The 23,484-nt window shown below is 37.6% G+C and overlaps 3 protein-coding genes and 1 long non-coding RNA gene across 5 annotated transcripts; all 4 read right to left on the bottom strand.

Annotated features, from left to right (window-relative positions):
* Nucleotides 1-4,204: 4,204 nt before the first annotated feature.
* Nucleotides 4,205-5,923, bottom strand: LOC115963332. Of its 2 annotated transcripts, XR_004085797.1 has the most exons (5): nucleotides 5,639-5,923; nucleotides 5,248-5,390; nucleotides 4,968-5,022; nucleotides 4,801-4,840; nucleotides 4,205-4,703 (listed from the first exon to the last, which is right to left on the bottom strand). It is a non-coding gene; the product is annotated as an uncharacterized LOC115963332 (long non-coding RNA). The 2 variants fall into 2 exon arrangements; XR_004085796.1 differs by having other exon boundaries at nucleotides 4,684-4,840.
* Nucleotides 5,924-10,603: 4,680 nt separating this feature from the next.
* On the bottom strand, nucleotides 10,604-11,972 carry LOC115963167 (F-box protein At3g07870-like). Its single transcript, XM_031082064.1, has 2 exons — nucleotides 11,159-11,972; nucleotides 10,604-10,879 (listed from the first exon to the last, which is right to left on the bottom strand). The coding sequence occupies exon 1, from the start codon at nucleotides 11,779-11,781 to the stop codon at nucleotides 11,176-11,178; it is 606 nt and encodes a 201-aa protein (XP_030937924.1). The 5' UTR covers nucleotides 11,782-11,972; the 3' UTR covers nucleotides 10,604-10,879; nucleotides 11,159-11,175.
* A 4,413-nt stretch (nucleotides 11,973-16,385) lies between these two features.
* Nucleotides 16,386-17,408, bottom strand: LOC115965067. Its single transcript, XM_031084271.1, has one exon. The coding sequence runs from the start codon at nucleotides 17,406-17,408 to the stop codon at nucleotides 16,386-16,388; it is 1,023 nt and encodes a 340-aa protein (XP_030940131.1).
* Nucleotides 17,409-20,461: 3,053 nt separating this feature from the next.
* Nucleotides 20,462-23,114, bottom strand: LOC115963166 (F-box protein CPR1-like). The gene is made up of 2 exons (XM_031082063.1): nucleotides 22,969-23,114; nucleotides 20,462-22,286 (listed from the first exon to the last, which is right to left on the bottom strand). Exons 1-2 carry the CDS (start codon nucleotides 23,082-23,084, stop codon nucleotides 21,245-21,247), a joined length of 1,158 nt encoding a protein of 385 aa, XP_030937923.1. The 5' UTR covers nucleotides 23,085-23,114; the 3' UTR covers nucleotides 20,462-21,244.
* Between the last annotated feature and the right edge of the window lie 370 nt (nucleotides 23,115-23,484).

Raw genomic sequence — 23,484 nt, 5'->3', positions numbered from 1 at the left:
TGTACAAAACACAACCAGAAAAATAATATTACAAAACATGTTCTGCCATTTAAATGTATCCCAGCAAAATTAAGTGCTTAATCATTTCTGATTTCTGTAAGCAGACCGAAACCAAATTGCAAATAATCTATAGAAATACTAACATAAGAATGTAGCCACAAAAGGAGTTTAACATTTATATAAGATATTTGAAAATAATAATTAAAAAAAAAAAAAAAAAAACCCACAACTGGGCAAGGAGAAATTTAAGATAGTTGGGCAACACATCCTTGTCCCCAAAACACACATTATGTGGGTGAACATCTGCATCACAATCCAAGCATGACAGTCAAAATTAAGTGCTTAATGATTTCTACAAACACCCTAAAACCAAATTGCAAATCATTCAGAAATGCTAATAGAAGAATAGTGTAACCATAAAAAGAGTCTTAACATAAACAGCTAAAATTCATTTTCACAAATAAATTAATTCCATACTAACACAAAACGCCTCCAATAGCTTTGTTGCATCTTTTGTTTTGCATTAAGTCATCACCAATCATGATTGCATTAAGTCATGCAAGAAATAAAGACCTGCAAGTGCAATCGTATTTGTGATATAACACCACAAGTGGATAAAATAACATCAATTAGGGTAGTAATAAAAAAATTTAAAAAAAATAAAAAATAAATAAAAAAAACTAACACTGATATTTGTGATTTTTTGGAATGCACATATAAGATGATATCACAGATCTCATTGCTACAAACTAAAATCACTGTTATGAACCTAAGATTGCTTTCTTCATTAGCATGTTTTCAATTACAGAAAATAAAAGACTAACAAATGTTGAATACTTACGAACGTCAATAATTTTCCCTTCCAATTAAGGTAATATATTCATCATTGAGATAAAATTGTAGGCAAGAATGCTTGCCATGCCTACAATCTATTGCTACCTTTGAACTGGGGACAGTTATACAGTAAAGAAACAACCTAACCAAGGGAAAGTACCAGAAATGTGACATCCTTCATAAGAAGGAAAAAAAAAAAACGCAAACAACGCAAATTGAACCACAATTTCTTCCCAAGTAACAATAGAAAATTATCAAAGATCTCATTGCTACCAAAAAAAAAAAATCAACCTTAAATCTTATAAACCTACAATTGCTTTGTTCATCAGCATGTTTTCAATTATAGAAAAATAGAAGGCTAAAGAGATGCTTACTATTTATGAACTTCAATAATTTGTTTTTCAATTAAGGAAATATAATCAGTGAGATACAATGGAGGCAAAACCTCTTGAATGCTTGCATAAAATAATAATTGTCGAACAAGCTTATGCTTATACATATTTACAAAAAAACATTAGTAGCTGAATGTTGTAACTTGAAGACAAATACAGTGATACACGCAGACAGAGAACTTGTAATAATAAATTTTCAATTACATAAAAATAAAAGGCTAAAAAGATGCTTATTACCTACGAACTTCAATAATTTTCCCTTCCAAATAAGGTAATATATTCATCAGTGAGCTACAATGGAGGCAAAACCTCTTGAATGCTTGCATAAAAGAAGAATTGTCAAACTAAATAAATGTTGAAGGTTGTTATCATCAGCACTCCTAAAAGCAACCCAATGTAGAGCCCCATTGACAAGTGCTTGTGGCTCACGACGACTCAAAGCAGATGTGAGAACCAAACTAGCACTAAGCATTCTCCATTCACCAGTGGAGAGTGAGTAAATCTCAACTTCAGGTCGAGAATGTTCAAGGTCAAGACTATCTCGTAAGGTCACAACTCTCACCACTTTATAGTCATTAGTTTTGGGATCAAATCCAAACCCAATAGTCATGTTGAAGCTACTGTGTGTGGCGTAGGTGACATTGGGAAGAGGAAGTTCAACTAACTTTCTAACACAAGGGTTCCAAAGACATAATCTGTTAGTGTAAGATAGTTTATCATCAGAAAGGCAGAGAAGGCTGTTACAAGAACCGACCACACAGTATATTTCACAAGGTGACTTAAGGAATGGAAGATGGAAAGGGTAATCAAACCTGGAATGTTATGCAATGCGTAGGACTCCTTGTGAGCCTGTGAGTAGAGGCTGAAGAGGAGGAGGTTTTTGTTGTGGGAGTTGTGAAATTAGCAAGCCTAGTTCTACCCAATTCAAAAATTGGTTTAAAGGAAAATGGCTCCAACTCTATGTGATGAGCAACAAATTAATTACAGTGAGATACATATAAACACTGTTGCAATAATGAGAGCATGTAACCATACATCGAATTACATATCAGCTTGGCTTCTTCCAAAACCAAGGAAGCACTTTGATTGGCACACGCATACAGAAACACCAAGCACTACACAAGCTAAAAGATTATGACAAGAAGCCAAGACTGAAGGGACTCACTACTACTCTCATGTTTTGCACATAATTTTCAGGTTACCATGAACTAGTTAGCATCACAAATGTTTTGTCACATGAATAAGACAACATGGATGGGAGCCAATCGTCACCAACAAGTCTGGTCAATGACACGTACATTAGCACCATGCTTTTCCAAGTCTGTGTTTCTCATAATTATTATCCATGAACATATCATCAAATCAAGAAGATGATAGATTAAAAAGAAAAAAGGAGTAAGAAGATGATTTTAAGCAACAATCAAGAAAGGGTATATACAAATCAAAAAAAAAAGTTTAGTCTACCATACCATAATGCAGCGAAGTTCCCCAGACAGCCTTTAGCAACAGTCTAAAAAAGAATATCAGCATGATCTATCTAACAATCAAGAAAGAGCATATACAAACCAAAACAAGTTTAGTCAACTATAACGTAACTCAGCAAAGTTCACCAGACAGCCTTAGCTGATGTCCAAGCAAGAATATCAATACAATCTACCCAATGATCAAAAGTTATTGACGTTCTTCTACCTGAGTTGTCACATTCTCATTCCATAAACCATTTCCCAAAGTTAATTTAAATCATAAATTCTATTGTGTATAACATCTTTAAGGAAATATAATCACAAAATCCCATTCTGGAATAGTTAATAGTGTTGTTCTTGTGTCTTTGAACAATCACCTTGTTATTTGTATAATAAACATGAATAAAGACTGCCACCACATAACCATATTTTGTAAGCCTGCTTTTAGTTCCCCTAAAAAAACCTTTTGTCCCCCAGTTGAATAGCTATATTTCACCCCCCCCCCCCCCCCCCCCCCCCCCTGAAAACCAACACTGTACCGTATCAAACCTCAAGCAGAACTTCTCAAGAATTAAGTCCATTTTAAAGTGGAACTCCCACCTCAATCCCAGCTAGCTCATCTTTCCAATCCCAGCTAGTTTTTCTTTCATCAAGCGTCTGATCAAGCTATGTAGTCCAACAAGAGTAACATGAAGGCCCAAGGCCAATCTATGAAACTACAACCAATCTTAATAGTGATCAAACAGCTATCTCTTCATTTCCGTAAACTTAGTCTGTATTTTACTAGTCTTGCAGTGGAAACTGACAATTCAAGGTAATTTGTGCATGTGAATAATAAATAAAATGTTTTAATCAAAGAGTTGTGGATGGAACAGCCCAAGTAGAAGGGAATGGAATTAGGTATCAATTTCAATGGGGGTCATATCAAATTAATAAAATTAATAGTTGTTCTTGCTCGTAAGTCTTGAAACTCTTTGCTTTATTAAATAATTATCTAGTATTGTCATTCCTATTTGCTTAATTGCTTCTGTCCTTTTCCTTTGCTTTTTTTTTTTTTTTTTGTATGCAAAAAAATATATGAATATTTATTGCCACTCAAGCAAGGGGTAGTTCAAATTCAGTGATTATAAATGTATGCTTCTTCTGGAAAACAAAAAAAAAAAAACAAATATAGACTCAATAGAAAAACACATGTATATATATAAATATAGCAACACACAAAAAATGAATTACACCATTTGCACTCACTTCTTGTAGGAGGTTTCCCCATGCAATTACATTGAATAGTCCATGGAGAGTAAACAGCATCATTGTGAGATGTCCAATATCTTCTTGCCAAGCAATATAGTCCAACCAAACCAAAGTGAAGCCCCAGAAATTCCAAAAGGAAACAACTGGAAATTTCAAATAAACAAGGACTCTCACCCAATGAAACCAAACTTCATGTACTGAAAAAAAAAAAAAAAAAAAAAAAAAAAAAAAAAAAAAAAAAAAAAAAAACGACACACACACACATAAAACATTGTACCTCTTCTGTTCAAAATTACAAAATAAGCTATAAATTTAATTAAATGGTTAAGCTCAACATACAAATGGAAGACAAAAATTCGATTCACTGGTTAGCACAGAAAAAAGGAACAAGGCAAGAAGTTAGAACCAAGGCAAAATGAGAAATATTAACAAAAATAGTCAAAAGATGGTAAAATTTCATTTCTAAATAATCAAACAAAGTGAATAACTATACACACAATATTTCAAGAATAATAAGTGCCAACAAAAATTTTGAACCATGTTTTGAACTTTAGCTTGTAAACAATTAAACCTCTAGTTGGAAAAGAACATATAATTATGAATCTTGAGATCCATTGTCATTCTCTAATTTTTGGTCAGAGGATGAATTAGATTTATTCAGCCAACTCAAATTGGCTTCACCAATAAAATATAAAAGTTATATATGAACGAATAGGTGCATACCCTAAATGACAATGCTGACATTATCTTCTGATCGTTGATCCTGCAGGGCATATGCATTTTTAGGTCATTATAACTTCCCAAGTAAAATACCTAACCAATCTGTGTAGATTAAAAAAAATGATCATTTAATTCATTACCAGAACTGCTTGAGCCAGTGCTTCACAAATCACAAGCTAGCTGAAATCAGAACAAGAGGAAAGTTAACACTGCCCATGTTTAAAATATAAATGAAAAGAAAAGAATATGCAATTTATACAGGCTTTAAGGTTGTATGGGACCAATTTACTAAGTACTAACACTACACCTGAACATCTCCATGCTGTTGAAGTTGATTTCTAACAAAAGCAACTGCATTTGAGCTGAAAAGCAATATCAAAAATGTTAAGCAACTGCAAACCTGCCAAGAAAGACTACAATTTAAAGGACTGTCAAATTCATTATCAACAAGAAAGACTATATTTCTATTTGGGAGTTTTTCACATCCGATAGGGATAACTATAATTTTTATTTTTCCATTGAACATAAAATATGTTAACCACTTTAAGAATCAAATCACTAAGATTTTAAAAGGAGTCAATACAAACAATTGAAATCAACAGCAAAGCTTTTGTCTTGTTCCTAAAATACATCACAGCAGACATGGAATACATGATGCTATTGGGAGACAATCCTAGTCCCTTCATATCAGATAGAACTTCCACAGCCTTTTGCAATTGATCCCCATCACCTGCAATGAAGTTTCACTATGTGATTTCTAGAAAATCCTCACCATACTCACAATTTGAATATCACAAACCCAGCAGCTAGAATTGAAAACCCAAATCAAATCAAACCAAAGCAATAATAACATAGACCCAATAACAAAAATTGATACCCAGATCATAATCAACAAAGAAAAACTCTACCAAACCTCAAAATAACACAAACCCAGCAACTAGAATTGAAAACCTATAATGAGATTTAGCCAATACATACCAACAAATTTTCTTAGTGCCAGCCAACCAATCTGCGAAATCAGAGCGAGATTGAGTTATTTTTAGAGCTGGATTCGTCTATTTCATCTAATCTGAGTGAGAGAGAAGGAAAGAAAGAGAGAAAGAAAAGAATAGAGAGGGACAGAGAGAACGATAGGAGCTTGGGGTTTTGGGGTTTTCGGTTTTCTCGTGGGAAGTCTTTAGTCTGAAACAGGGGAGAAGAAAAAGAAAGAAGGAAAAGAAATAAACGGAGAAGCAAATGGCAGTATCACTGTTAAGCAAGTGGACAGGTTTTTTAATTTTAAAAGGGGTACCTTATGTACTGTACCTAAGATACTGTATATAAGTTTTGCCCATCTAGAAATACTAACATAAGAATGTAGCCACAAAAGGAGTTTAATATTTTAAAAAAATATTTGAAAATAATAAATAAATAAATAACCCACAACTGGGCAAGGAGAAATTTAAGACAGTTGGGCAACACATCCTTGTCCCCAAAACACACATTGCGTGGGTGAACATCTGCATCACAATCCAAGCATTACAGTCAAAATTAAGTGCTTAATGATTTCTACAAACACACTAAAACCAAATTGCAAATCATTCAAAAATAATAATAGAAGAATATTGTAACCATAAAAAGAGCCTTAACATAAACAGCTACAATTCATTTTCACAAATAAATTAATTCCATACTAAGACAAAACACCTCCAATAGCTTTGTTGCATCTTTTGTTTTGGTAAGTTAAATTATGTTTCTACAACTCATCACCAATCATGATTGCATTAAGTCATGCAAGAAATAAAGACCTGTAAGTGCAATTGTATTTGTGATGTAATACCACAAGTAGATAAAATAACACCAATTAGGGTAGTAATCAAAAAAATAAATAAATAAAAACTAACACTGATATTTGTGATTTTTTGGAATGTACATATTAAAATTACTCCAAGACGTTACCACATGAACATGTGTACTAAGAGGAATGGGGGACCAAGGCAAATGATCTAAGCATATTCCCATGCCAACAATTACATAAAAAGATAATATCACAGATCTCATTGCTACAAACTAAAATCATTCTTATGAACCTAAGATTGCTTCCTTCATTAGCATGTTTTCAATTACAGAAAATAAAAGACTAACAAATGCTGAATACTTATGAACTTCAATAATTTTCCCTTCCAATTAAGGTAATATATTCATCATTGAGATAAAATATAGGCAAGAATGCTTGCCATGCCTACAATCTATTGCTACCTTTGAACCAGGGAAAGTTATATAGTAAAGAAACAACCTAACCAAGGGAAAGTACTAGAAATGTGACATCCTTCATAAGAAGGAAAAAAAAAAGAAGAAGAAGCAAACACCACAAATTGAACCACAATTTCTTCCCAAGTAACAATAGAATATTATCAAAGATCTCATTGCTACAAAATAAATCACTCTTAAATCTTATAAACCTACAAATGCTTTGTTCATCAGCATGTTTTCAATTACAGAAAAATAAAAGGCTAAAGAGATGCTTACTATTTATGAACTTCAATAATTTTTTTCTAATTAAGGAAATATAATCAGTGAGATACAATGGAGGCAAAACCTCTTGAATGATTGCATAAAATAATAATGGTCGAACTAAGTTTATGCTTATACATATTTACAAAAAAACATTAGTAGCTGAATGTCGTAACTTGAAGACAAATACATGTAGACAAAGAACATTGTAATAAGAATTTTTCAATTATAGAAAAATAAAAGGCTAAAGATATGCTTATTACCTATGAACTTCAATAATTTTCCCTCCAAATAAGGTAATATATTCATTAGTGAGCTAAAATGGAGGCAAAACCTCTTGAATGCTTGCATAAAAGAAGAATTGTCAAACTAAATAAATGTTGAAGGTTGTTATCATCAGCCCTCCTAAAAGCAACCCAATGTAGAGCCCCATTGACAAGTGCTTATGGCTCACGACGAGTCAAGGCACACGTGGAAACCAAACTAGCACTAAGCATTCTCCATTCACTAGTGGAGAGTGAGTAAATCTCAACCTCAGGTCGAGAATGTTCAAGGTCAAGACCATCTAGTAAGGTCACAACTCTCACCACTTTATAGTCATTAGTTTTGGGATCAAATCCAAACCCAATAGTCACATCGAAGCTACCGTGTGTAGCGTAGGTGACATTGGGAAGAGGAAGTTCAACTAACTTTCTAACACAAGGGTTCCAAAGACAAAATCTGTTAGTGTAAGATAGTTTATTATTGGAAAGGCAGAGAAGGCCGTTACAAGAACCGACCACACTGTATATTTCGCAAGGTGACTTAAGGAATGGAACATGGAAAGGGTAATCAAACCTGGAATGTTGGGTGAATCGGGGTCATTTTCGTTATGCAATGCGTAGGACTCTTTGTGAGTCTGTGAGTAGAGGCTGAAGAGGAGGAGGTTTTTGTTGTGGGAGTGGTGAAATTAGCAAGCCTAGTTCTACCCAATTCAAAAATGGCTTTAACAGAAAATGGCTCCAACTCTACGTGATAAGCAACAAATTAATTACAGTGAGATACATATAAACTCTGTTGCAATAATGTGAGCATGTAACCATACATCTAATTATATATCAGCTTGGCTTCTTCCAAAACCAAGGAAGCACTCTGATCAGCACATGCATACAGAAACACCAAGCACTTCCAAGCTAAAAGATTATGACAAGAAGCCAAGACTGAAGGGACTCACTACTATTCCCATGTTTTGCACATAATTTTTCAGGTTACCATGAACTGGTTAGCATCACAAATGTTTTGTCACATGAATAAGATAACATGGATGGGAGCCATTGGTCACCAACAAGTCTGGTCAATGACACGTACATTAGCACCATGCTTTTCCAAGTCTGTGTTTCTCATAATCATTATCTATGAACATATCATCAAATCAAGAAGATGATAGAATAAAAAGAAAAAAGGAGTAAGAAAATGATTTTAAGCGATGATCAAGAAAGGGTATATACAAATCAAAAAAAAGTTTAGTCTACCATACCGTAATGCAGCAAAGTTCCCCAGACAGCCTTTAGCATCAGTCTAAAAAATAATATCAGTATGATATATCCAACAATCAAGAAAGAGTATATACAAATCAAAACAAGTTTAGTCAACTATAACAAACAAGTTTAGTCAACTATAATGTAACTCAGCAAAGTTCACCAGACAGCCTTAGCTGATGTCTAAGCAAGAATATCATTACGATCTACCCAATGATCAAGAGTTATTGACGTTCTTTTACCTGAGTCGTCACATTCTCATTCCATAAACCGTTTGCCAAAGTTAATTTAAATCATAAATTCTATTGTTAATAGTGTTAGAATAGTTAATAGTGTTGTGCTTGTGTCTTTGAACAATCGTCTTGTTATTTGTATAATAAACATGAATAAAGACTGCCACCACATAACCATATTTTGTAAGCCTGCTTTTAGTTCCCCTAAAAAAACCTTTCCTCCCCCGGTTGAATAGCTATACTTCACCCCCCCCCCCCCCCCACCCCAAAAACCAACACACTGTACAATCTCAGACCTCAAGCAGAACTTCTCAAGATTTAAGTCCATTTTAAAGTGGAACTCCCACCTCAATCCCAGCTAGCTCATCTTTCCAATCCCAGCTAGTCTTTCTTTCATCAAGTGTCTGATCAAGCTACGTAGTCCAACAAGAGTAACATGAAGGCCCATGGCCAATCTATGAAACTACAACCAATCTTAATAGTGATCAAATAGCTATCTCTTCATTTCCATAAACTTAGTCTGTATTTTATAGTCTTGCAGTGGAAACTGACAATTCAAGGTAATTGTGCATATGAATAATAAATAAAATGTTTTAATCAAAAAGTTGTGGATTGAACAGCCCAAGTAGAAGGAAATGGAATTAAGTATCAATTTCAACAGGGGTCAAATTAAATTGATAAAATTAATAGTTGTTACTGCTCATAAGTCTTGAAACTTTTTGCTTTATTAAATAATTATCAAGCATTGTCATTCCTATTTGCTTCTGTCTTTTTTCTTTGCATTTTTTTTTTTTTTTTTTTTTTTTTTTTTGGGTATGCTATAAATAATATATGAATATATATTGCCACTCAAGCAAGAGGGTAGTTCAAATTCAGTGATTATAAATGTATGCTTCTTCTGGAAAACAAACAAACAAACAAATATAGCCGCAAGAAGAAAACACATGTAGGAGGTTTCCCCATGCAACACACAAAAAAAGAATTACACCATTTGCACTCACTTCTTGTAGGAGGTTTCCCCATGCAATTACATAGAATAGTCCATGGAGAGTAAACGGCATCATTGTGAGATGTCCAATATCTTCTAGCCAAGCCATATAGTCCAACCAAACCAAAGCGAAGCCCCAGAAGTTCCAAAAGGAAACAACTGGAAATTTCAAATAAACAAGGACTCTCAGCCATTGAAACCAAACTTCATGTACTGAAAAAAAAAAAACCAACACACATAGACAAAACATTGTACCTCTTCTGTTCTAAATTACAAAATAAGCTATCCATTGAATTAAATGGTTAAGCTCAACATACAAATGGAAGACAAAGATTCAATTAACTGGTAAGCACAGAAAAAAGGAACATAAGAACTCTGTCTACTTTACAAAATATATACTCATGAAGCTCCTCTTCCCTCGAGATGAGATAGGCTATGGAAAGGAATGCAATAACAAAAACTGGGCCACTGAAAACCATGAATATGCTTCCTGCCATATTTTCAACACCAGTGGCAACCAAGCAGATAGGAATCATGTTGGGAAGGGGGATGAGGGGGGAAAAATGGAGAAGAACAAATTATTAAAAGTACCAACCCGTAATCCCAAAAACAGTTCCACTAGTTAATTGAGTCCATTTCTCAAAAAGACATTTAACACAACTGCACAGTATATCCTTGTTTACACACGCTGCATTGGCAAGCATCTTCATCACAATGCAAGCATATATGGCAGACAAAATTAAATGCTTAATCATTTCTGTAAATACACTGAAACCAAACTGCAAATCATTAAAAAATACTAATATAACAATGGTGTAGCCACAAAAGGAGTTTAGCATAAAACAACTACATGCCATTTTGACATAGTAAGCTAATTCAATACTAAGAAACTATACACCATCAAAGAGTTTTGTTGAATCTTTTCTTTTGCAGAATTAATGTTTGTTACTCATTTAGAGCTCATCACCAACCATGATTGCATGAGGTCCTACAAGAATTTAAGAACTATAAGTGCATTATTTTATAAGTAATAAATGATTATATAAAGAAATTTTGAAATGAGGACAAACAATTTTAAGTATACATGCTATGCACTAAACTATCATCTCAATATAATAGAGAATGACCACAACCTTGATAAGCTATTTATCCTGAAGATAAAGCCATTAAGGTAATCAATACGCAGTATGATCAATGTCAAGTATATATAAAGAACAAAATGAAAAAACCATAAAAAGAATAAATAAAAACATGAGAAGCATCCTACCGATTTTCTGTTTTTCCTCAGTATGTAACAACACCTTTGTTAGCTTTGTCGAGCAAAACTAGACTCTCGACATAAGAACCAAAAAAAGTCTTATGAGATCCATCAATTTCAAGATTCTTAACATTCTGGCTATCTGGATTCCACGAGATGAGCCCTCTTCTATCATTTAGCAATACAACCTCACCAATTCCATTATCTTCCAATACAACCTCATCATTTCTGTCATTTTCCAATACAACCTCACCATTCCTCCTAAAGCCAACTGGGCATGGTTGGAGCGTTCCCAGACTTGGACACTGATGTGAAAATTTTGTCCACGACGATGCAACACCATACTCTTTCATCACCCATATATTGATCTGACCACTCCCTACCGTTCTTTGAAACCCAGCAATGGAATTTCCATACATGGAAACACGAGTCCACACCATCCTCCCTGTATAACTCGGAAGTTCCGGCAGCAGAATTTGGCGGAAGACCTCGTCCCCCAAATCGAACACCAAAACAAACTGTTTGTTATCATTTCTGAGACCAATCCAATGCAGCGCCCCATTGGCAAATGCCGGTCGCTCACGACGAAGTATACCCCATATAGGAGGCAGGGAAGCAGAAGCACTACGCATTCTCCATTCACCAGTGGAGAGTGAGTAAACATCAACCTCCAGTCGACACTTTCCAAACTCGGAAGGACTACGCAGTAGTATGCAGAGAATCCTGACCACCTTATAATCATTAGATTTTGGATCAAAACCAAACCCAAAAGACGCGTGGAACAAACCGCGTGAATCGAAGGTGACATTGGGAGAAGGAAGAATTCGTTAGCGTCGGAAAGGCAGAGCAGGCCGTTACAAGTACCAACAACATTGCATGTTATGTGATGGGGATGAAGGTGTGGAGCAGTGAAAGGGGAATCAAAGCTGGTGTATTCAGTGAAATCAGGATCGTCGTCGTCGTTATGCAATGCGTAGACTTGCTTGTCATTCCGTGAGAGCCATAAGAGGAGGAGGTTGTTTTTGTTTTTGTTGTGGGAGTGGTGGAGACGGGTGGAAATGAAAGCTGGGTTTTCGATTAGGGATTTCCAGGTTTTTGAGACAGAGGTGCAGATTATAATGGATTTGATGGGTAGGAAAACGAAAATATGGGAAAGAATCTCATCAAGTAAACATCCCCATGTAAACACAAATTTTTCTCAAGAAAATCAAACAATTGAAAAGAAATAGGTTTGCAAATATAAATTTGTATTGATGTATGAGTACCATCTCTCTTTTGATTCTTTTATAAAAGAATACCCTCTGATTCTATCTTCATTGAATTTGACTCAAACAAGAATTTTCTTGATTTTGATTGGAAGATGGATTGATTGGCCTTTACAATAAATCTCTAGTTTCAAGCTTATTAGAGATTTATTGTCCTTCAAGTTCTTCAAGCTCTTCGAATGTTCTTCAAGTTCTTCGAATGTTCTTCAAGTTCTTGAGACGGAATTTCTCCAGAACTTAGGCCTCTTGAAAACTTGGTGTTGAAAATGAGAAGGGATGTACTCTATTTATAGTGATTTTAGAGGATAAGCTCCACTTCGAATTGATATACTTGAAAGTATGTAGTAGACGTTTGATTGGCCCAAATTCTTCTTAGAGATAATTATCTTTATTTATCTATTTTGATAAATATCATATTTTGATAAAGATAATAATCAACAAAGATAAATAATTATCTCTATAAAGATAATTATCTACCAATTTTGAGTAGAAAATTTATCTTTATTTTATTTATTATTTACTTTAATAAAGATAATTATCCATAAATTTTGAATAGGAAATTTATCTTTATCTTGTGGGCCAAATGACACATGGCAAATTTTGATATGCCAATGTGATGCCAATTTGGATGACACATGTCATCATTTGATTTAATTAATTTAATGACATTAATTCAGAATTTGCCATTAAATTCTGATGTGACATTTTATAATTGGCTTAAAATTTTGCCTCCTACACCCCATCGAACTGACTTGTTGCTATCTGACATTGCCCCGATTTCAGAGAGAGAGAAGAGAACTAACGAATGCAAGAGGGGCGAAGCTTTTTTTTTTTTGGTAAAAAGGAAAGTTCATAAAACACTAAACAGCCAACAACAAAACAGGACACCTCCTGTTCACATACACTCCATTGGCATCAGCCTCCAGGAAGGGAAATAAGTCCACAGGCGAACTGATAAAAACAGAAAAACCAATTTCAAGCAAAGAGCCAAGTCTAGCTAGAAAGTCAGCACACCTGTTGGCCTCTCTATAGATATGTCTAAACCTGACCTGAGGAATCTGATTGGCTATGTGTCTGCATTCATCCATGATAGGAGATACACAAGAACTAGGGAGAGTTGGAGAGTTGAAAGTCTCCACAATGGCTTTAGCATCTACCTCAATGACAACCGAATGAGCATGAATTTGTAAGCACAGCTGCAAACCATCCCGGAGGGCCCATAATTCTGCTAAGTAGCTAGAAGTACTCCCAATCCTCCTTGCAAAACCCTTTACCCCATCTCCGTTTTCATCTCTAACAAGCCCACCTCCCCCCGCTGGACTAGAACTACTTGCTGCCGACCCATCAGTATTCAAAGTGAGCCAACCAGCCCTCGGTTTCTCCCATCTGATGTTCTTCGTAATCATTCTTTTAGTAACCAGGCCATTGTAAGCACAAAAGAAAAACTCAGTAGCCCGATCTATAATGTCTTTGTTCAAATTGGGATTAGGATTTTTATGCTTGAAGACACACAGGTTCCTATCTTTCCAAAGCAGCCAAAGACTGAACAGAAACACAAGACTCCATGGCAGAGGACCCGAGTTGTGCTGGATTTTAGATGTGGCATTAGAGAAAAGCCAATCCTGGATGCTCATGGAGAAGAAAATAGAGTTATTCACACAGCCACCTAAATGATTCCACACCGATCTACTAAAAGGGCAGCCACGTAACATATGCAAAATGGATTCTACTTCACCATGACACCGAGGGCAGCAGGCCTCCATTAGCAACCCTCTATCCACCAAACACTGATTGACCCCAACACTATGATGCATACATTTCCAAACGAACATTTGAATTCTGGGCAGAATTTTTAACTTCCAAATCCACTGACCTTTAAAAGGAGCATCCCCCCTATTGTCCGTAGCAAGCAAGTACGCACTTTTAAGATCAAAATCACCATTGGCCGAGTACTTCCAGGCCATCCTGTCTTCAAATCTGGAAGAGAAAGGAATAGGGGTGGCCATAATGTCTCTAAGAATCTCATCCGGGAAGATCATTTGAAAAGAAGACCAATCCCACCTGCCCGTCGAATCCACTACATCCTTTATCTTCAAGTTGGCATTTTCTCTAGACAAAGGCCCCTGGATAGTACTCCTTAAAGGGCCAAAGCTAGTCCAATTATCATTCCAAACCTCCAACTTACTTTCAAAACCCGGCAACCATTTAACCCCTTTCTTGAAAATTTCTTCACCTCGCAACATTCCCTTCCAAATTCTGGAGCTAAGCAGCTTGCTTGCATTTCTTGAATTTAGTCTCTGAGGGCTACAATATTTCATTCTAAGGACCTTGGCCCAAGGGGCCTTATCTTCGGTGTGGAACCTCCAATTCAACTTTGCTAGAAGAGCTGTATTCCTACCTTTAGCTGTTTGAATCCCCAGACCCCCTTCATCTTTAGGTCTTGTAACCTTCTTCCAGCCCACCCAATGCATTTTCCCCTTATTCTCGGTCGATCCCCACAAGAAGTTTCTATTTACCCGATCAATACCATCCAAAACCTTACTAGGCAGCAAGTTACTTTGCATTATATAAGCTGGAACAGCTGAAGAAAAGGCTTGAATCAAGACTGCCCTCCCAGCCATTGATAGGAGGTTGGCCTTCCACCTTGCCAATTTACTCTTCACCCTATCCAACACAAACCCGAAGTCCTGGCTATTGTTTCCTTGGTGCTTGATGGGAAAGCCTAAGTATTTTCCCAAGCATTCCGTTTGATGGAAGCCGAGAATATCACTAAAAGCCTCCCTATCATCATGATCAACATTCGGAGAAAAATATACCCTGGATTTAGAGTCACTTACTGTTTGCCCGGAACACTTACAAAAGGTGTCAAGAACCTCTCTAATGGCGCTACAATTATCTGCATTAGCCTTGGCAAAAAGAACTAAATCATCGGCAAAAAAGAGATGAGAAAAGGATGGACCACTCCTAGATGCCTTTACCGGGCACCAAACCTTAGCCTCACACTTTTCTTGGATAAGCTGGCTTAAGAATTCCATACAAAGAATAAAGATATAAGGGGATAGCAGATCTCCCTACCTTATACCTCTCGACGGCTTGAAAGGTTCAAGTCTCCCTCCATTAAAAAGAAGAGAAGTCGAAACAGATGATATGCAACTCATTATGATCTCAATGAGGTTATCCGGAAAATTATATCTAATCAACATACCCCTTATGAATCCCCATTCGAGCTTATCATACGCTTTTTCTAAATCAATTTTTAGAGCCATATAACCACCTTTTCCCTTCATTCTCCCCATGGTATGGATGATCTCCTGCACAACTATCACATTGTCCACTCCCCTCCGACCAGGAACAAAAGCCGTTTGGCAAGGAGAAACAAGCTGATCTAGCGGAGGTCTAATTCTTCCAACCAAAATCTTGGACACTATCTTGTACACTGTATTGCACAGACTTATAGGGCGATAACTACCGATGGATTCTGGTCCTTGGGACTTCGAAATAAGCACAATGTTGGTACTGTTCATGTAGTCCGGAATTTTCTTCTCTCTGAAAACAGCAGCTACCTCCTCACTAACCGACCTTCCCACCACAAGCCAGAATCTTTGGAAGAAACCGGCGTGTAACCCATCAGGACCGGGGGCTTTGAAAGCTTTTAGAGACCAAAGAGCAGCTCTAATTTCCTCCTCTGTCACCAAGTGGCTAATATTGTTCTTCTCTTCACATAAGAGCTTAGTCTGCCACTGCAAATTATACTTGAAATCATAGGTTGCTGCCTCCTGAGGTGTAGTGTAAATATTAATGAATCCTTCTCGGATATGATTTGCAACCTCTCTTTCCTTAGACAACCATTCCCCAGCATCATTCTTTATAGCAGTGATCAAATTTCGCTTCCTACGAGCTAGAGCTGACACGTGATAAAAAGAAGTGTTCCTATCTCCCAAAATCATCCAATTAATTCTAGATTTGAGAGCCTAAAGATCCCTTTCTTGCTCTAGCACAACATCTAACTCCCTAATCAGCTGGTTCTCCAGCGTTACTAAAGAGACAGACGGCTGGCTAGCCAAAGCCCTTTGCACCCCATCAAGCCGGGCCAAAACCCTTTTCTTTTTCTGAAAAATATTTCCAAAATGATTCTTGTTCCATAAACTGGCCTGCCTGGAAAACACTTCAATTGCTTCATTAAGCTTCCTAGGGTGTTGCCAAGCTTGCTTTACCACATTGGGAAAAGAAGGATCAGACAACCAAAAGGATTGGAATTTAAAGGGTCCGGTGAGATGCATCTGCCTACTAGGGTTAGTTTCCAACAAAACAGGACAATGGTCCGAATGACACCTAGTCAGGTGCGTCACTTTAGCATCCGGGTAAAGCAGACACCAGCTTGGGTTCATAAAAAATCTACCAATTCTCTCTTGAATAAGACTACTAATCTCCCTTCTATTCGTCCAAGTGTATCTCGGCCCACTAAACCCCATATCCACCATGTTACATTTATCCAAACAATCCTTAAAAAGAAGAGATCTATTTATGCTAACTGGTCTTCCCCCAAACTTATCAACTTCAGCTAGGGGTTCATTGAAATCACCCGCAATAATCCAAGGCTTACTATGCAAACCAGCAACTCTACTAAGATTGTCCCACAACACTTGCCTTTCCACAGTTCTAGGACTAGCATACACAGTAAAAAAAATCCAAGAAAAGTTGGAAGGTAATACCTTTACTTCGACATGAATTTCTTGTTCCGTGCTCGCGAGTTGCTCTACCACTACTCTGTCTGAGTTCCACAAAAGCCAAATGCCACCAGCAAATCCGATTGTCTCTGCAAGAATGGCACCATCAAAAGGAAGACGATCAATAATCTCCCTTGCTCTGCCTCCCCCAACCCGAGTTTCCATGACTACAAAAATAGAAGGATTATGAGCCCTAGCCAGCTCCCTAACATGCCTTTGAAAATTAGGCTTCAGAACGCCTCTACAATTCCACACTATAACATTCATGACTAACAACTAAATAAAAATAGAAAAAGGATCACACAATCAATCAGTGGACCCAAGCTCTCCACATCCCTCCTCAAACTCCAATCCATCCATTCCATCCTCGCCTATGTTCTTCTGTCCCCTGAACACAGAGTCTTCAGTTGCTCCACTATTCCCAACAACAATTCCTTCACCCCGGTCGCAAGCATGGTCTTCGGAAAGCACCGACTCACCATTGCAGATATGGGTATTCTCGGCTCCAATAGCATCTCCGCAGGGATTATTTCGCACCTTACTGATAATAATTGGATGGCCGCCACCCTTATACTGATCGCCGTCCACGGCCATAGCGCTCTCCACACTAGCGCCAGCTTCCCTTCGGGCTAACCCATCCCTTGAGCTAGCAGAACCACCTCCGAGCACTCCGCTACATTGACGATAAGCTTGAAACCCCACCTCAGATCGGCCATTAGTTGCGAAATGAAACAACTCATCGGAATAGTCACCCTCACTTTCCTTACTCAGCAAAACCCCAACTGAGCTTTTGTAAGGGATTTCTTTACCCACATCTGTAACTGGCTTAGACGCCCATTTAGCTGCCCTGTTTCTCGCGAGATCCTTTTTACCCTTGACAAAAGGGTTGGACTGGGTCTCCGCAAAGTGGTCTACCTTCTTTAAACCAAAAGCTGGTTCTCGGCCCACATTCAAAGGCCCATTAGCCTTACTTCTCCTGTTTCTATCTAGCCAGCCCCATGCATTTCCATTCGGCTCATTCCTAAGCCCGTTAACGGACTGGCCCAATCCATGCTTAACGTGGTCCTGAGAATTACCTGTAACATTTGTTCGTTTCTGCACAGGTTTTCTACGTGCCACAAGCATCCAAGGCCCGTATGTCCTCCTTAGTGTCAGCACCTCTGTCATTCGAGGTTCCACTACCTGTGCCAAAGCTGTGCGGATCATGCATGCCACGCTGATACGCTCCTTGGTACGAACCCTTCTCTACACCACAGCCAATCGGGCCACCTTCCGCCGGCGCCTCTGGTTTTTTAATGGTGAGCGGGCAAGCTTCCTTCCTATGCCCAATCCTCCCGCATGAAAAACAAAGGCTATGAATCCCTTCGTAAATCATAGGCTGTTCGAATCTTCCAATAAGCACAGTGTTAATAAGCGGCTTAGTAATATCTAGTTGAATACAAAGCCTCGCAAACCTCCCTCTAGCTTCCATGGCAGTATTCGAGTCAATCCGAAGAACTCTCCCAATAGCTTCACCAATTTGTTTAAGCACTTCCGCCTCATACAGCTCCATAGGTAATGGGTGAAGTCTAACCCAGACTGCGATGGACGAAACAATAGCGCAATCCGGTTTGAAGAAAGGCTCCCATGGCCTGATGGATAGAAAATGTCCCGCAATGAACCAAGGTCCATTTTTAAGAACTGCATCCATGTCTTCTTTCAACGAGAATCTAATTGAATAAAACTCTTTACCAAGATCAACACAGTCCAAAGACCCTGCCGGTTTCCATAACAAGTTGAGCCTACTCTGCATAACACCAAGACTAAAAGCTTTGCCATACATCTTAATGATCAACGCATTTGTCCAAGGTTTCCTAATACGGAGCTTGGTCTTTCTCGTAAGTTTCACCGCTGCTAGCCCCTCACGTAGCTCCTCCACCTCCTCATCTGAATCCGCCTCCATGTCCATAAGGTCCGAGAAGTCAAAAGCCTTGGCATAGGCTCCTGGAATCTCTCCTACCAATTTATCCTTAAAAGTTTTCTTTTCAGCCCCCCACGAGCTCGAACCTCCCTACAAAAGTCCATTCTCATGTAAATCCTCATTAAAATCAGCATGGTGCCCTTCCTTAACCTTTTTCTTGCTCCTGGACAGTTCGGCTTCCTCCTCTCTCGAAAGCTCTCTGCTTTTGCTCATATTCTCTCCAAACGTATTGTGAGGGGCGAAGCTTGTTTATGCGCTTGTGGGGCGCCTTTTTTTTTTTTTTTTTTTTTTGAGATAAAGTGTAGCGTCTGTTGAGCGTGGAGTGGAGGAAATAATTTGGGTCTTGACTTAAAACTCAAAAGTCATATGAGATCTTTAAGAGTTTTTTTTTTTCTTTTTTTGGGAAAAATTCCATAGTTTAGAATTTAATGAAGTTCTTTTTTTTTTTTAGAGTTAGTTTTAAGTTTCAACATATTAGGTTAGTTTCTTATAATTACTTTTTATTATTAGATGGAGACATCGATTGATTTTTTGTGTGCAAGCAAATGATCGAATCATAAATCTCTTATTCGATGAGAAAAAACTTTTTTTTCTATAAACTATTGAAACCCACAAATCTTTAGCCTCTATGTTATCTCAATGTTGAGTTTTTTTATTGTAATCGACCAAATTAAAGCTTTAATACTTGCTTAGTAGCTTTTGCTACTTTCAAATGCACCACTCATTAACATATTCCTTAAAGGTTACATCATCAGCATGTAGGCAAATAGGTGGAAGTGTAGGTTTTTTCTTTTGCTCCTTAGCAACTATAGAAGATCTATTACAGTTCCAAAGCAATTCAACCAATTATTAGTAGAAATCAAATGAAAATAAGTTACCTGCCACTAGCGACAAAACTTGTACATCCACCACACAACCCTGTCTCAATTCTCTTGGGCTTACGCTTGCAATCACTTTAATTCCCTACTTGGTCAAAAGCCTATGCTCTTGCAACTGAAAGACTAAAACCAACTGATGCAGTTTTTAATTACCAATATTATTTTTAACAAAGACTAGAATTCCCACAGTCAAACTCACTAAGTTGGGGCCTCTCCCCTACTTCTTAGGAAATGTACAAATGTATAGTCCTGAAAGAAAGCCATGTGAATCTTTGTCTTCGGTTCATATGCATAGAATGTGGTCTTTAATTCAATGTTTCAACTAAGGTCTGCAGGATCAATCATTAATTCCATCAGATTTATCTCTTAAAACTTTTTTGATGGGTGTTTTATCTCTTAAAACTTGTTATCATTGTAGGATGTCCACCAAAAAAAAAATTAAAGAACAAATGCAACTATTTAAAGTGAATTCCGAAAGAACCCTTATTAGATGGTAATATGTAATATGCAATTGTCACCCCACCCCCCTTTTCTTCCCTGTCCTTTTAACTTTTTATCAATAATGACTTTTAGACCTCTTTAGACAGGTACAACAAAAATCTAGTTGTCTAAGGAAAAAGACATTTAACACAACTGGACAGTATATCCATGTTTACACACACAACAATGACAAGCATCTTCATCGTAATGCAAGCATGGTAGGCAAAATTAAATACTTAATCATTTCAGTGAATACACTGAAACCAAACTGTGAAACCAAACTGCGAATCATCAAAAAATACTAATATAACAATGGTGTAGCCACAAAAGGAGTTTAACATAATACTACTTCAAGCCATTTCGACATAATAGGTTAATTCAGTTATAAGAAACTATACAACATCAAAGAGCTTTGTTGAATATTTTGTTTTGCTGAATTAATGTCTCATTTAGAGCTCATCAATAACCATGATTGCATGAGGTCCTGCAATAATTTAAGAACTATAAGTGCATTATTTTATAAGTAATAAATGATTATATTAAAGAAATTTTGAAATGAGGACAAACAATTCTAAGTATACATGCTATGCACTAAACTATCATCTCAATATAATAGAGAGTGACCACAACCTTGATAAGCTATTTATCTTGAAGATAAAGCCATTAAGATAATCAATACGCAAGTATGATCAACTTAATTCGAGTATACATAAAGAACAAAATGAAAAATCATAAAAAGAATATAAAAAAACATGAGAAGCATCCTACCGATTTTCTGTTTTTCCTCAGTATGTAACTACACCTTTAGTGGCTTTGTCAAACAAAACTAGACTTTCGACATAAGAACCACAAAAAGTATCCAAATATCCATTAATTTCAAGATTCTTAATATCTTGGCTATCTGGATTCCACGAGACAAGCTCTAATCCAATATTTAGCAATATAACCTCACCATTCCTCCTAAAGCCAACTGGGTATGGAGAGGGCATTCCCAGACTTGGACACTGATGTGAAAATTTTGTCCACGACGATGCAACACCATACTCTTTCATCACCCATATATTGATCTGACCAATCCCTATCCCTCTTTGAAACCCAACAGTGGAATTTCCATATGCGGAAACATGATTCCACATCATCTTCCCTGCATAACTTGGAAGTTCTGGCAGCAGAATTTGGCGGAAGACCTCGTCCCCCAAATCGAACACCAAAACAAACCGTTTTTTATCATTTGCGACAGCAATCCAATGCAGTGCCCCATTGGCAAATGCCGGTGGCCCGCGACTAGTTATAGCGCATGTAGGAGGCAGAGAAGCAGAAGCACTAAGCATTCTCCATTCACCAGTGGAGAGTGAGTAAACATCGACCACGGATCGAGACATTCCAAAGTCGTCGCAACTACGCAGTATGGAAAGAATCCTGACCACTTTATAATCATTAGTTTTGGGATCAAATCCAAACCCAAAAGACTTGCAGGACTTACCATGTGTGTCGAAGGTGACATTGGGAGAAGGGAGTTGGAGAAACTTTCTCACAGAAGGGTTCCAGAGAAAGATTTCGTTAGCGTGATTGGGTAAACTATAGGAGAGGCATAGCAGGCCGTTACAAGTACCGACGACTTCGTGCAAGCCTGGAGCAGGAGCATGGAAAGGGGATTCAAAGCTGGTGTATTCAGTGAAATCAGGATCATCGTCTTCTTTATGCAATGCATTCACTTCTCTGTCATTCCGTGAGATGTTTAAGAGGAGGAAGAGGTTTTGGCTTTTGGTGTGGGAGTGGTGGAGATGGGTGGAAATGAAAGTAGGGTTTTGGATTAGGGATTTCCAGGTTTTAGCTATGAAGCACGGGTGCGTTTCGGGACTCGGGTGCGGGTGCGGGTGCGGGTGCGGGACTCGGCAATTTTTGAAAAAGGTGGGTGCGGGTGCGGCAGGACTCGGCGATTAAAAAATTATTAAAAATATTTTTATAATATATGTTTAATATATTGCTAAGCATACTTTTACTTTTTCACATTATATAAACAGATATTTTACTAATAATTTATAAAAAAATATTTTACTAATATTTATAAACAAATATTTATAAACAAATATTTTACTAATATTTAACCAAATATTTATAAACAAATATTTAACCAAATATTTATAAACAAATATTTTACTAATATTTATAAACAAATATTTTACTAATAATTTATAAACGGTGCGTTTGCACCTTTTTTTTTTTTTTTTTTTTTTTTGAATTTCGGCCTGACTCGGCCGTTTCGGCCGATACAGGCCGATACGGCCGATACAGGCCGAGTCGGCCCGATTTCGGCCGCGTCGGCGCCGATTTCGGCCGTATCGGCGCCGAACTGAGCCGCGTCGGGCCGAATCGGTAAATGCCACGTGGCGGGACGCGGCACGACGCGGCACCGACGCGCGGTCTGCGGCGTCCCTCCCGCGTCGCCGCGTCCCGCCGCGTTGGACGCGGGTGCGCGCCCCTGGGAGCCGCGTCCGTGCATCCCAGGGTTTTAGAGACAGAGGTACAGATGATAATGGATTTGATAGGTAGGAAAGTGAAAATATGGGTAAGAATCTCATCAGGTAAATACCCCCACCAAATTGACTTGTTGCTGTCTGACATTGCCCCCGATTTCAAAGAGAGAGAACCAACGAAGGCAAGAGGGACGAAGCTTGTGCTGTGGAGTAGAGGAAATAATTTGGGTCTTGACTGAAGAGAAAAAGAGTTTATGGCCTGTTTGGAGAGAGAGAGAGAGAGAGAGAGAGAGAGAGAGAGAGAGAGAGAGAGAGAGCCTCTATTTTGTTTGGATGTCAGTAAAGGGGAGGAGAGTAGAGGGGAATGATTATGAGAGAGAGAGAGAGAGAGAGAGAGAGATGATTATCCTCTACTTTGTTTGAATGTTAGTAAATGGGAGGAGAGTAGAGGGGAATGATTATCCTCTACTTTGTTTGGATGTTTTTAAAATTAATAAGGAAAAGGGAGTAATTAGTCCTTCCTCTTGTGTGGATGTTTTTAAAAATTA

The sequence above is a fragment of the Quercus lobata genome, chromosome 10 (genome assembly GCF_001633185.2).
Source record: "Quercus lobata isolate SW786 chromosome 10, ValleyOak3.0 Primary Assembly, whole genome shotgun sequence".
Lineage (NCBI taxonomy): Eukaryota > Viridiplantae > Streptophyta > Magnoliopsida > Fagales > Fagaceae > Quercus > Quercus lobata.
The sequence above is the reverse complement of the archived record's forward strand: the minus strand, read 5'-3'. Positions and strand labels throughout refer to the sequence as shown.